Source organism: Lontra canadensis, unplaced genomic scaffold (genome assembly GCF_010015895.1).
Source record: "Lontra canadensis isolate GAN:19392208 unplaced genomic scaffold, GSC_riverotter_1.0 scaffold146, whole genome shotgun sequence".
NCBI lineage: Eukaryota > Metazoa > Chordata > Mammalia > Carnivora > Mustelidae > Lontra > Lontra canadensis.
Window position 1 is genome coordinate 2,718,182 of NW_022631140.1, and position 15,112 is coordinate 2,733,293.

Sequence of the window (15,112 nt, forward strand, 5' to 3'; positions counted from 1 at the left end):
AGCAACTTAAACCCAGAAGAGTCACCACTTTCGTCCAAAAAGGAATTTTTTGAAAGCTTAACTGATAACTCCATGGCCATTCATTCAGCTGACTCCCAAGGAAATGGAAGGCATCTGGAAAATGTATTTAAAAATTGATTTAACGTTAGGCTGTGTTAAATGTTTAATTTCCAAGCAATGCAAGGGCCACTAAAACATCAATTAGTCCCAGCAATCAGGTAGGAATATTGGCTTCTGTTGAGGGATTCATTTATTTCAGCTCTGCTAAATATCTAAGAAGGAGAAATCCAATGCAGTCTACAGCTCCGAGGGAGGGACATTCAGCCAGAGAAGAATCCAGATCAGGCCCCAGCTAAAATGGTGCCTTTGCCAGCATCCACCACCCCCTGGCATCTCTCTCTCTAGAGGGAAGGCAGTGACTTGTACAGAAGGTCCTCATGCTGTTGACAGAAAACACCCTCCCCCCCCCCACACACAGTTTCTCTCTCTCCAAGCTGGAAAGCATAAGAGCTTGAAACGGGGCAGAAAATAGCTCCCTGATGAGGACACAGGCCAGTTTAAGAAGTTTTTCAGATCATTTTTAATCATTATTCTTCCTTCCAGTGCCTTTTAAATTTCAAGGCTCTGGGGTCTCCCTGTCCCAGTGGAGGCTGTGGGTTGGGGTAGTAGGGGTCTCACAGTCTGGAGGGCCTCTGTTTCCACACAGCGGGGCCAGTTGCTCAGGCACTGAAGGGCCATCTGCACATGCTGCTCACCACAGGGTCTTGGGCAGGAAAACCAGAAGACAGCCAAGCCAAGGACCCCAGGTGACAGGGCCTCCTAGAAGGAGACAAGAGTGCACACGTGTCAGCAACCTGCAGAGGGCAAACCCAGCAAGCCCAGCTCCCTGAGTCTCCCTCTGGACCACTCACTTGATCTCCCAGAATGCTGTTTGCTCTTCTCTGATGCAGGAATAAGGACAATAATGACCTCAAAGCCCGGGCTGGGAGGGATTGGGGCCAGTGGGGGAGGGGGAGGAGTGCAGGCACAGGAACGACACAGCAGCAGGGTAGTAAAAATTAAATGACATTGTGTGAATCAGTTTGTAGCAGAGCTGCCTTAATCCTAAGAGTCACCTGGGGAGATTGTTAAAAATGCAGATTCCAGGGGGTGCCTGGGTGATTCAGGTCATGATTTCAAGGTCCTAGCATGGAGCACACTTTGGGCTCCCTGCTCGGTGGGGAGTCTGCGTCTCCCTCTGCGCCCCCCACCCCCAGCTCTCACTCTCTCTCCCTCCCTCAAATAAATAAATAAAATCTTAGGGAAAAAATGCAAATTCCAGGATCGTCTCCTGGATGTGATTGAGCAAGCCTGGGGTGAGGCCTCAGAAATCTGTATTTGAAGGATTCCTCCGAGGTGATCCTGATAATGAAGCAAGTTGAGGAAACGAGATTAAGGGCCTCACACATAGGAAGTGCCTGTGGAGTGAAGGAAGGAGAAGGGCATCTAGGGTCCCTCAGGGACACCACTTTCTGACCGGGCTGGTTCAAGGGAAAACTGTCTCCACAGGGGATTGGGCGATATCCATCAAAATTACCAATGCATGCACCCTCTGACCCAGCAGTCCCACTTTGAAGATTTTATCCCGCGGATATATTCAAACAGATGCAAATGATAAGCACTTATTCCCTGAAGATTTGCCTGTAATTTAAAAAAAAAAAAAAAAAAAGAAAAAAGGAAGAAGAAAAAGAAGAGAAAAAAAGAAAGAAAAAGAAAAAGAAAAAAAATGGGAAAAAATTTTTAAAAATAGGGGAAAATGTCCATCTGTAGACATCTGATGAAATGGTTAGCGTACAGCCAGGAAACCAACAACTGCATGGCTCCTGTGTGCAGAAACAGAACTGCCGCCCAGATATACTGTTAGGCGAGATGTGCAAGGTGCAGAACAAAGGGGAAAACAACCATTTAAAAAAGTGCAGAGATAATCTATGGATGTGCATAGACTATCTCTGGACAAATACACAAGAAGCTGGTAACGCAACTTGCCTTTGGAGAAGGGAACCAGGTGACCAGGGGACAGGGGACAGGGGACAGAGGGAGACCTTTCACTCCATCCCTTTCAGCCCTTACACATTTTGAATCCTGTGCATTACCTCTTGTTTTATATAATACACGCAAAACACAATAGTTAAAAACAATTTTTAAACGGTGGCACCTGGGTGGCTCCATCGGTTAGGTGTCCAGCCCCTGATTTCAGCTCAGGTCATGATCATAGGGAGGTGAGATCGAGCTCCGCATCAGGCTCTGCATTGGGTGTGGAGCCTGCTTAAGATTCTCCCTCTTCCTTCCAGCCCATCCCTTCCACACCCTACCTACCCTCTGCTTTCTCTCTCTAAAAAAAAAAAAAAAAATTAAAAATGTATGCATATTATACTTCAATGAAGTTTTGGGTTTTTTAAGATTTTATTTATTATGTATTATTATTTGTCAGAAGGAGAGAGAGAGAGAGCAAGTGCTCAAGCAGGGAGAGCAGCAGGCAGAGGGAGAAGCAGGCTCCCTGCTGAACAAGGAACCTGATGCAGGACTTGATCCCAGGACGCTGGAATCATGACCTGAGCGGAAGGCAGCAGCTTAACCAAATGACCCACCCAGATGCCCCTGAAGGCAGATTCTTAACCAACTGAGCCACCTAGGCATCCCACTTCAATGAAAAGTTTTTAAAGTAATAACAGTAAATCAGGTGTGCCTGATTTCAGCCCAAGTCATGACATCAGGGCATGGGATCGAGCCCTGTGTTGGGCTCCACGCACAGTGGGGAGTCTGTTTGAGATTCTCTCTCCTCCCTTTGTCCCTCTCCCCTGCCACACTCAAATAAATAAATAAATCTTAAAAAAAAAAAAACAATCGTAGTAAATCGAAGGTCATGGCTCCTGCTTAAAATGCCACCTCAGGCCATTTGTGGCTGCAGAAATTGAGAATCCCTCAGTTCTCCATCACCAAGGGAAGGCTGGGGCTGACGGAGGGACATATTCACGTCAGGAAAAGGTAGAGTGGAGGTTTGGAGGACCAAGTTCTTTTTGCTCACTGAGTATTTGCCCGAGATGCTCTCTCTACCTGGGACATATTCTCCTCAGCTTGGGCTGCAATTTAAAGATTATGTCTTTGGGAAGTTTCTATGCCCACTCCCTAATCCCCCCAGCCTACGTCAGCTGTCTCACCCATGTGTTCCCTGTCACAGAACCTGTCATAGAGCCTCATGATCGCCATTCTACGTATGCCTTCCCACCCCCGCTTGCTCGATGGAGGGCTCAGTGAGCACTGAGGACACACGTGGCTTGGTCACTGCTGTCTCCCCAGAATCCAGCAACGTGCCTCATCCAAAAATGGTGCTCACTAAAGATAGAAGGGGTCACAAAAAAGTGACAGAGTGGGGAGGAAGAGAGGACCAACCCCCTTATCCTAGCTCAGCCCTAGTCACCATCACCTCCCTCTGCCTCCTTCCTTCCCGGTCTTCCCAGATGTGAAATCCCTTTGTTCATTTGCAAGACAGCCTTACCTGTCTTGCTCATCTCTGTGTTCCCAGCTCCGACTGCAGACCTGACACACAGGAGGTGCCCAATATATACTGGTTGAATTTATTAATTAATACTGGTCAGTGAGAAGGAGGTAGGATGCAGGGGAACTGCTGAAATGCATTTAGTCCTGAGAGATCCTGATTCAGCGAGTTCTGGGTGGGGTCCCCGAAACCGGCTGTTTCACAAGTTCCCCCAGGGAACCTGAGAGTCGTGTGCACGCACTTGGTGGGGACTTTGGATTTTCCTCTGAATGCAGCGGTCTCCGAAGACCGTGAGAGACGCCACTCTGAATTTTAGGAACCTCCGGTCCCAGGCCGGGCAGGGGGGTACTAAGGGACAAGGAAGGTGTCTAGGAGTAGGGGCACCAGCAGAGGGTTTTCCGCTCACCAGGAGGAGAATTGGAGGAGGGGGTCCGGGTGGGACTGGCGCTCGGGGGCGTGTCCAGCCAGGTGCGAGTGTTGGCGCCATCTAGCGCTCGCTGGAGGCTCTGCAGCTGTAGCATGCTGAGCCGCCGGCGCTGGCCTGGGGTCACCGCCGCAGCGTTCTCCGGTCCCAGCGCGGAGATCTGCTCCGCGGATAGCTCCTGCAGCGGAGAAAGGGGACAGCGCACTCAGAAGTGCCCCTCCGCGGCCTTCCCAAACCTTGGTCATCCGCCCAGGGCCCACACAACTTTGCCATACCCGTGTACCACGTGTGCTCTTGAGATTTTCCCTTAAAATCACATGGTTCTTTTCACTACTAGAACACATTTCTTTCTTAAAAGGAAAATTTTAGGTGGAAATTCCCCAAAATGGAAGACCGGAGTGACATGCCATCAGTAACCATTAACAATAAGCCAAAAGAAATGAACATTATTGAATTCGAGCTAGCTGTGTTGGCCAACGATGTCTGAGCCCAAGGTCTCTTAAAAAAAATCAAGAAGTTGGGGCGCCTGGGTGGCTCAGTGGGTTAAAGTCTCTGCCTTCCGCTCAGGTCATGGTCCCAGGGCCCTGGGATTGAGCCCCACATCGGGCTCTCTGCTCAGCAGGGAGCCTGCTTCTCTCTCTCTCTCTCTCTCTCTCTCTGTGTGTGTGTGTGGCCTCTCTTGCCTGCTTGTGACCTCTGTCAAATAAATAAATAAGATCTTTAAAAAAAAATTTTTTTTTTAATAATCAAGAAGAGAAGGAGACCTTTTATAAGGGTTAAAGACATTCTAGCTCCAACCTGAGACCTTCCTCCTTGAAGTAATCAGCATTAAAGGAGAGTTGAAAAGAAAGTCATGGTTTTCTCACTGTGTGACTTAATGTTGTTTAATTCAGTGCAAGGTACTTCCCCGATGCTTCAAGTCCCCACCTGAGAAATACTGACATAGAGGAGAAAATACAAGCCTAAAGGCCAAAGGTTTAAATCTGTGTCCCAGTTCTGCCATATACTAGCTGTGTGACCTCAACAAGATTTCACAGCCTCTCTGGGCTTTTGGACTAGACGCGGGATGGCGCAGAGAACTCCTCTCCTGTGTGGATATTCATCCTCTGGTGCGACTGCCTGCAGACTCTGGGGCGGGGGGGAGGAGGGTGAGTCCTGCCAGGGCTCAGTGGAGGAAAGGTGTGATAATCTATTAGTGACATCTGTCATGGTCACTAGAAGTAAAGTTAGAGTTCACTGCGTCTTTGAGGCTCCTGAACAAGACATTTACTGAAGCTGCTTCTAGCTCAGAGGACTTGTGGTTAGTTCCAGTGGGTCTGGAATGAGATGGGATGGCAGATGAGATGGCAGGATTCCGAATTTGTAGAGAGGAGTCTAAAGTCATGCTGCTTATTTTCTAAGGGCTCCCAAGATTCTGGCAAGCGGGTTATGCCCCTTCATCCACTCCTCTTTCCTCCTTTACTCTCTTCTTCTTCCCTGTCTACGGAGATGCCTCCCTGGAACTGTGTCATTCCCCTGCCTAGAACTCTTCCCTGCCCCCCACTTCCAGGACACAGTTCCAGCTCCTAAATATGGCAATGGGCCCTTGTACTTTGGGCCAAGCTCACCTGTCCAGCTGCCTCCTCCTGACACTCTTCACTGCAGAAGAATGAGCATCCATGTTTGTAGACCCCAGGAGGCAGCACCTTTGCTGTGCCCTTCCTCCTGCCTGGAACACTATTCCTCTCTCTGACCTAGCTAACCTGTCATGCAAGGTCAGCATCACCTCCTCCCTCACACACATACACACACACACACACACACACACACACACAAACACAGGTACACTTCTGGCTTCAACTTCCATCTTCCATTAACATAAGAGTCTGTATTCTACAAATTGCCTGTTTTTCCAATGCAACTGACTTGCAACTAGATGAAACCTCTAAGCCTATTGGACTGTGCTTTAAAAAAATAAATTCATGGGCGCCTGGGTGGCTCAGTGGGTTAAGCCTCTGCCTGCAGCTCAGGTCATGGTCTCAGGGTTCTGGGACTGAGCCCCACATAGGGCTCTCTGCTTGACGGGGAGCCTGCTTCCCCCTCTCTCTCTCCCTCTGCCTGCCTCTCTGCCTACTTGTGATCTCTGTCAAAAAAAAATAAATAAATAAAAATCTTTAAAAAATAAAATTAAAATAAATTTTAAAAAAAATTCGAAGTGAGGGGCACCTGGGTGGCTCAGTGGGTTTAGGCCTCTGCCTTTGGCTCGGGTCATGATTCCGGGGTTCTGGGATCGAACCCCACGTCGGGCTCTCTGCTCAGCAAGGAGCCTGCTTCCCTCCTCTCTCTCTGCCTGTCTCTCTGCCTACTTGTGATCTCTGTCTGTCAAATAAATAAATAAATAATAAAAAAAATTCGAAGTGGTCACCAACATTTAATTATCAGCAGGTTTCATAGGAAAATGGAAAGCTCTGGAATCTTACATGAAATAATAGTAAAAAAATAAAAGGAAGATCCAGCAATATTGGGCCCACATTGCCACCCTGCCTGGGTGTGCTGGAGATGAGAAGCAGCTTCCCCACTTAGACAGGGCTCAGCCTATCCACCTCAGGTTCTGCTGTCTCATGTTACTCCTCAACTAAAGGCACGAGGTTATACACCTTCACCAGTGCGTCCCCAGGTGCACCTAGGAGTTTCTGAGAAAGACAACTCCCCAAATAAGGAAACCACCACAGAGTGCTCCAAACAAGACAGGGGGAAAGTGCTTGGCAACATGCCAGCATCCAGAACCAAGCCTCCGCTGTTCTTGCAGAAAGCCCCAGTGGGGAGGCTCCGCAGCCTTCGAGACTACCGTTTATTTCTCTCCAAAACAGCTATTTCACCTGCTCTGTGCTGGAAACTGTCCTGTGTTGTGAAGTCGTTCAAGATCGGTTATTGGTCTTGAAATGAACCAGGGATGTGGCATCATAGGAGTCTGTCCGACCTCATTTGTGTGTCTTCCACAGTTGTGGTGGATAGAATTTATTTCCAAGTTGCTCAGCAAACGAGAACACCAGGGCCACTCCTCATCGGAGCAGGCTGTCCCCACCAAACACTCCCCGAAGCTTGTATGGGGCCCCAGAGACAGGAAGCCCCACGGACTACCCTGCTTCCCTAACCTCAGTGGATCTAATGCCTCCTCCTCAATTTCTTCCATAGTCATTTCTCACCTGTCCTGTTGAGGTTTTCTCAATGCTTTTCTTTAAATCAGCTAGAATATTTTTACTTCAAATTTTTTTTTAAGATTTTATTTATTTATTTGACAGACAGAGATCACAACTAGGCAGAGAGAGAGGAGGAAGCAGAATCTTCATTGAGCAGAGAGCCCCATGCAGGGCTCGATCGCAGGACCCTGGGATCATGACCCGAGCCAAAGGCAGAGGCTTCAACCCACTGAGCCACCCAGGCGCCCCTACTTCAATTTATTTAAAAAGAAAATGTTATACAGGTCCATAATACCTCATCGGCCATTCTGAAGTCCAAAAAAAATCTCAAATTTGGAAGTTTTTCCCAAAGTTGAAGACAAACTTATTTGCCTGCAAAACCTTGAAATGATATAAGGTCATTTGTAGTCTCTATTTAGTTCAATTAGTGTGGCATCAATGACTTCTTCACAGAAATATTAATGTATAATGTGCTTCCCCGGACACTGCTGGGGGTGTTAAATTACATGCAGGAGATTCACGGAGTGATCTTTTTAAAATCTGGAAAATTCTGAATTCTGAAATGTATTTGTCCCCAAGGGTTTTAGACAAAGAAATATGAGCCTGTCATACCATCATAAATAGAAAATCAATACCTTGCTATGAAGAAAGGACAACCATAAAAATAAATACAAATTAAAACATAAAATTTTAAGGAAAAAAAATGTTTAAACCTAAAATTATCTTGTGACCCATTCATTGTTGGCATACAGCTCTCTTCTGGCCCTATCAGCAGAAATCTGTTTGCAAACCCCTAGAATCCAAGGCCTGCCATCTGTTCCCCGATGTGATCTGAAATGGGGTCAAGCTCCTATTCTCCTTGAAGAACCAAGTACCTACTTTGAATATCTCATCAGGAAGGCATTTGATTGCGGATGGCTGGAAATATGGCATCAAATCCTTGTCCAGCATTTGGAGCTCTTCCTTAGTTAATCCAGCTGGGGAGAAAAAGGAATCACGAGGGTTTAGTTCAAGCCATTGGAACTCCACTTGTTTTATTAATGGTGCTGCATAATGTACAGATCTGTGTGTTCTAGGCAAGCGTTATTCCTTACAAAAAGCCTTGAAAAGCACACCAGAGAATCAACTTCCTTAATCAACTCCTGATTAAAAAAAAAAAAAAAAATGTGGGTCGCATTAGCCCTGATTGGTCTCCTACAACGAAAAGTACGCCCAGAAGGACTTTCACTTTATGCAATTTCAGATTGTGTACAAAACTATTTAGAAGTCACTTAAATCACATCCTAAACCACTTGAGTGTGCCCAAGAACCACCAAGAGAGCTTGTTTAAAGAGATTTGTAGATCCCCCCCATCTGCAACCCCAAGGCACGAGTCTAGGTTCTACTGTAACTTTAGAGATGTTCACTACATATAGCCAAGGATTCTTTTATTGTTATTATTATTGTTTTGTTTTTTGCTTTTGTCCCCAGATTTCAGGTTGGAAAGGGACAGGAGGTGTGCTCGAGGTGCCTCTCACCTGCCATAGTCCCGAGCTCCTGCAGGACAGAGCTGGACCACTCGGTGGGATCCCCAAATACTACTTCTGCCTTCCTCTTAAACTCGGCCAAGACATGAGTGCTGCAGAGCAGGGTCCCGATTCTGGCCACCACCACCCTGGTTAAGAGGGAAGGATACAGCGTGAGCCTGGGAGGCTCTCCAGACATGACAGGTTGTGCAGAAGGTAGGTCGGCTCAGCACCCAGAACGGATCCAGCTGATTCCACTCTTTATTTTAACACAGAAAGGTGGCAAAACATCAGGAAGGAAAAGACATCTTGCTAAATGAATGGACTGGCCAATCAACCATTTGCCATTTTGAACACTACTGAGTTGATTACCTGAATTCTGAGATCTTTATGAGTGAGATTTCGGTGGCGTTCATAGCACACAGGGTTGTACCAAGTCCTAGTAAATGGAAGCTCTTCAGATCCTGGATACTGTAGCCTGAATCCTGCAGGAATCCTTGCAGGATGGATTTAGCCTAGAAAAATGAGGAAGAGTAACAGAGGAACTATCAGGGATGATGAAAACCCTAAGGCCTGAGGGGATAATTGAGCTACAGTCAGAGTCTACCAACCAATCCCCCATTTTACTCCTCTGGACGCACCCCACCCCCATCCCAAACCAGCCTAGCCCCTGCCTCCGGGTTCATGTCCCTAAGGTGCTGCTTCTCATAAGTATGTCCCCTCATCCACAGATGAGTGTTTCGGCAGTGAAACTCGTATCCTCCACCAGCACTAAAGGAACTATATCCCATGTCTATGTCTGCTAGCTTATTTTCTTCAGTCACTCATGACCTTCAGAGTTTGCTCATTTAAGTTCTCCCGCATCTCCAGCATGTTTTCAGAACTTATTTTATTTTATTTTATTTATTTATTTGACAGAGAGAGAGAGAAAGAGAGCGCCAGAGAGCACAAGGACAGAGGGAGACAGCAGAGGGAGCAGAAGAAGTAGTCTCTCCCTCTGAGTAGGGAGCTCAATGCAGGACTTGATCCTAGGACCCTGGGATCATGACCTGAGCCAAAGGCAGAAGCTTAACTGACTGAGCCACCCAGGCACCGTAAGTTTTCAGAACTTTCTGACAAAACCTTTTAATAGTTCGCTTTTTTGCCTTTGCTCAAATCAATCCCTCCATCTGAAATGTGTTTCCTGCCTTCCCAACTGTCAAAATCCAACCATCTTTTTATTTGGGGGGGGGGGCGGTTCAAGTCAAATGTCACCTTTTTCCTGGTCTTCCCTGATGAGCTCAGCCCCAGTGAATTTTCCTTTCTGTAAAGTCCTACATCAATAGATTTATCCTTCTCTCTTCAATTTTAGAGAATAGTATCACAAATCCTTCGGTACTGAAAACCACCAAGGGATTTTATCAGTGAGCTTTAATTTAAGGGGGTTGTTGTGCAGGGTCCCTGAAATTCTTGCACAGTAGCCATTCATTGTTCATGACTTTCCCTGGAATGCTTCCCTTCCCACACTCTTACTTCATGTGGTCCAGGTGGAGCTAACTGCCTTCTGAGTTCCAGGGGTGATGCTATGTTTGGCCCAGTCCTGACTAGTCTAAAGTCATCTCTTGGCCTGGCTGGCATGATTGGCTCTAGATTGGGCCTGGGATCCAGTCCAAACCAACCAGGACTTTGGATGGAATGATTAGGGATGTCCTCATTGGTATAGGGGAATAAGACAGTCTTCATTCTCTGGAAGGACAACATTCTTTACTGTGGACTGGACCTTGGAAGCATAAACACCTAGATCTGCTAGAATTCATCATATGGAAAGAGCCTGCCTCTGACTGAAGCCAACACAAAGGAAAGCAGGATCAAAAAATGGTGAGAGGGGTGCCTGGGTGGCTCAGTGGGTTAAGCCGCTGCCTTCGGCTCAGGTCATGATCTCAGAGTCCTGGGATCGAATCCCACATCGGGCTCTCTGCTCAGCGGGGAGCCTGCTTCCCTCTCTCTCTCTCTTTCTCTCTGCCTGCCACTCCATCTACTTGTGATCTCTCTCTGTCAAATAAATAAATAAAATCTTAAAAAAAAAAAAAAAATGGTGAGAGACAGATCCTTGACCACAGTGATGAAGACTCTGGATCCAGCCATACCTGAACTCTACCCGTGAACTTTGCAGTTACAGGAGCCAATAAATTTCTTTGCCTGGTCCAGCCACCTTGAGTTGGTTTTTCTGCCACTTGGAATGCAATGAACCCAGATTCATTTGACCTACATATGTTGGACCTGAGGAAGGATTCAAGTCAATCCTTCAGAGATGAGCTGTGTAATAAAGTCTGGATCCCTCAGTGCTTATAGGGGCAGGTGCAACAGATGACAAAAACAAGAGCTCACAACGCAAAGATGAGGAGGAGTTATCCAAGGACAAACATCTGAATTGGAAGGAGGGTCACAAGGATACAATGAGCCTTCCCATCTCCTCTTACCGTCAGTTCATCCCATCACACAGTTAGAACCATTACAGTGTTGAGAAAGTGTTGGCAAAGAATGTGAAATGTTGCACTGAGTTTCCACTGTTCCAGTCTGTTGCCTTTCCATCCCCCAGGTCTGTCGAAATGCTATCCCTCCAGAGAAGACTGCCTGATTCCCGTACCTCAAAGAGCCTCCCTCCTTAGTTCTATAAACACTTTGCCCATTTTCTGTTATCAATTATCACAGTTTTAAAACATTTTTCACTGTTCTCCCTTTTTTGGTCTTGTATCATCAAGGAGAATCCCCAGAGACCCACAACATACCCAGCTAGTTCACCATCGTATCCCTACCACTTGGCACGATGCCTGGCACACAGTTCAGTCCAATTAGGACTTTTAAAATATATATATTTATTTATTTATTTATCTGACAGAGAGAGACAGAGATCCCAAGTAGACAGAGAGGCAGGCAGAGATAAAGAGGGAAGCAGGCTCCCCGCTGAGCAGAGAGCCCGATGCGGGGCTCGATCCCAGGACCCTGAGATCATGACCTGAGCCGAAGGCAGAGGCTTAACCCACTGAGCCACCCAGGCGCCCCCCCATAAGGACTTTTTAAATGAATGAGTGAATATCTGAGTGAGGGATCTGAAGAAGTTGTAGGCAATATATATACTCTTTTGAAATCGCATCAGATTGCTGCTTTCCCAGGATAGATTGGCTTCGGGGAGATTTCCTGTTTCTGCAAATCAGACTGATCAGTGTTTTCACCAAACTGCCCTCAGCGATTACAAAACTCGCAGGCTCCACAGGGGAGTTTCCGTAATACCACACTCAGAGTTCAATGTGTCTGCATGGGAGTGCACATCCAAAATAATAATACCTGATAGTTACTGACTTTTTGCACAGACCAGCTCTCACCTAGCCCTCACAACTACCCTGTGAAATATTTTTTTTAACATTTTTTTTTCTTTTGTCAGGGAGAAAGAGAGAGGGAGCACAAGGATGGGGAGCATCAGGCAGAGGGAGAAGCAGGCTCCCCGCTGAGCAAGGAACCCAATGATGCAATGTGGGGTTAGATCCCCAGGACCTGAGCCAAAGACAAACGCTTACCCAACTAGCCACCCGGGCGTCCCAACCCTGTGAAGTATCATATTATTCTCATTCTCACAGATGAGGAAGCTGAGGCCCAGAGAGGTAAAGTAAGCCACTGCTACGCAGCTGGCAAATGACAGTGCTAGGATGAAAACCCAGGCATTCCGACTCCAGAGCCTGTGCTCTTAGACAGTGAAGACGTTTGGGTATGAAGAAAAGAAAGAGAGAGATTGGAGGTCGCTTTTGAACTTTTCCTATTAAGGCTTCACAATCAGGTTTCACTAGTTGGTTCATAACAATCCGTGCTCCCCGACCATCAGGCATGCCCATTTTAAAATGAAAGTGCAAAAATACGATTCAAATAAAATTACTTTGAAGATGTGGTATTAAATTGTCCTTGCCACTGGAACCTGGAAAATGCAAGCTCAGCCTGCAAGGTGATAAGCCAAAATATATTTACTCGAATGACTGGACCAGTGTATCTGTAATGATTCCGAGACAATTAATACTAACACTTTTAGGCAATATTAACCCTCTGGAAAATGAATAGCTGTGAGATTTCAATTTCTCTGTTCATCCCTCTGGCTTCTCTAATAGTTTTTTTCTCCCCTTATATTGGTTTTTAAACTGAACTCTGTTAATGTAGTTCTACCAGGTCTGACTATTAATCTAGAAACATGCATTTAAGGGTTTGATTAGGAGCGAAAGTTGAGGAAGTGACTGCAAATGATATATGCAAATGTTAGGTTTTCATATCCTCTTCAAACATATTGATAAATCTCACTGGCATCCATGGGAATTAAAATTGGTGCAAAGGGAGAGAGATAGCTCTGGTTTCTACGCTGGATATATTTTTTCCGTTTTCTCCCAGACTGTGACTAGAAGGATTTTAATATCCAAAGGGTGACAGGGCACTTCTCAGTCAAGATCAGTCATTATCGAATGTCAGGAGGGAACGAACCTCAGATTGCTGGGTTTAGACCATCTACCCAAAACGAGGCGAGATGCCAGAGAGAGGAAGTGGGGTGGTGATTGTGACGATGATGATGGCAACCACGACAATGAAAACGCTTACTTTTCACTGAATACTTATGTGCCAGGCATTGTTCAAAATGTTTCACATATATGGGCTCTGGCGATCCTCCTGGCCAGGGTCTCCATGCTGCCAGGTGGTGGGTACAATTCACATCGTGCTGTGTTTGAATGGAGCCACTCAGAGTTATGGGACATGGCAATCCCAACCCTGAAAACATCATGTGACCAGGGGACATGCATCGGTTTTGCCTGCCCAGCACCCGTCCTGCCGTGGTTTGAGAACACCATGTTTTTCCTTGGGTGAACCGCCCTGTATTTGTTTCCCCTTGCTGCTGTGACAAATGAAACCACCGTAAATTCAGTGGCTTAATATAGCACAGATTTATTCCCTTACAGTGTTAGAAGGTCCTGAGTCCTAAAATGGATCGGCAGGGTGCGCTCCTTCTGGAGGCTCTAGAGAGAATTTATCTCCTCACTTTTTCTACCTTCCAGAGGCTGCCTGTGGCCACATCTTCCATCTTCAGAATCAGCAGCCTAGTGCCTTCGACTCTTTCTCAGTGTCCTTCTGCTTCTCTTGTCACATGGCCACCTGTCTCCTTCTCTTGAGGACCCGTGCGATTATACTGGACTCATCAAGAGAACTGTCCCATCTCAAGAGGCTTACATTAATCAGATCTGTAAAATCCCTTTGCCACATAAGGGAACATCTTCAAAGCTCGCAGGGATTGGGGCACAGACGTCTTTTGGGGCCTAAAGCAGCCTCCCAACCTCCCAATTCCCCACTGTCAGTTCATAGGGTCATGCTGAGATGGACCCCACTCCCTGATGCACGCCTGGCCAGCCAACATATTCTACTCCTGACCACAGTGACTGCTTGGGGTGGGTAATGGCATAAATGGAGTCAACGCTGGGACTTTCTAAAAAATGCATGCAAGAGGGGCACTTTTTTTTTTTTATGAGGATGCTAATGAGATAATATGTAAAGCCAGTGTTGAAAATGACCACCGAAGGAGGGCTGCCTGGCCGGGAAGACACCATGGAGCAGCCAAGACTCCCCTTTCTAGCAATATGGTGGGTTAATGTCCCTCCCAGTTGAAACAATTAAATTCTGGAAAGAACTTCTTTAACACAGGAGGGATTAACTGACACAGAAACCAACCTCCTAAGCAATGAGAACACGGAACAAGATCTATGAAATAACAATATTCAGACACTGGACAATGGAGAACACAGGACTATGATCCTGAAAGTGGGAACATAAATAAGGAGCGCCTGAAAATGGCCCTTGCTTCCTGCCCAGAAGCACTTTTCAGGCCAGGGAGCAGGAAACGGCACCCAAACAAACCCAGGGGTCCAGCTGAGCTGAGAACATAGAGACCGAAGGTCAGAGAGGCCAGGGCACCTGTAATCTGTGGGGGAAAGTACTGGAGAGTAAGAAACTTCAGAGAGAGAAAACACCAGAAGAGAAACTTGGCAGAAGAGAGAGAGAGGTCTTTCCCCCTCTGGCTGAGCACTGACCTCTCTACACAGACCAATGTGGAGTGAAATCCACATTAAGTATCAGGAAGGCGCATCAGAAAGTGATAGGCTGAACAATTCTCAGAGCCCATATGGACTTGGAGAGAGATCATACGCCCACCAGCCAGAACAGAGGGGTCCTGAAGTACACAGAGCATTAGACAGAGCATCCAGAAGGATCATGTCTGAATAATGGAGATAAGTTAACTACAGAATAAGGGTCACTCTGGACTCACCCTAGTAATGCTCAAAGGGAAGCCTTGGGTCACCTGGGTGGCTCAGTCAGTGAAGCATCTGCCTTTGGCTCAGGTCATGATCCCAAGCTCCTGGGATCTAGCCCCATGTCCGGCTCCCTGCTCAGCAAGGAAACTGCTTTTCCT

General features: G+C 46.7%; 1 protein-coding gene across 1 annotated transcript in view; it reads right to left on the bottom strand.

The window, feature by feature from the left end:
• Positions 1–15,112, bottom strand: part of OTOA (otoancorin) — a 91,919-nt gene that overhangs the window by 27,191 nt on the left and 49,616 nt on the right. The window contains exons 24-29 of the mRNA XM_032844028.1: positions 9,016–9,158; positions 8,656–8,792; positions 8,018–8,115; positions 3,942–4,137; positions 3,777–3,883; positions 679–819 (exon numbers count right to left, since the gene is read on the bottom strand). Coding sequence (XP_032699919.1) covers positions 679–819; positions 3,777–3,883; positions 3,942–4,137; positions 8,018–8,115; positions 8,656–8,792; positions 9,016–9,158 — 822 coding nt within the window. The remainder of the gene's footprint in view (positions 1–678; positions 820–3,776; positions 3,884–3,941; positions 4,138–8,017; positions 8,116–8,655; positions 8,793–9,015; positions 9,159–15,112) is intronic.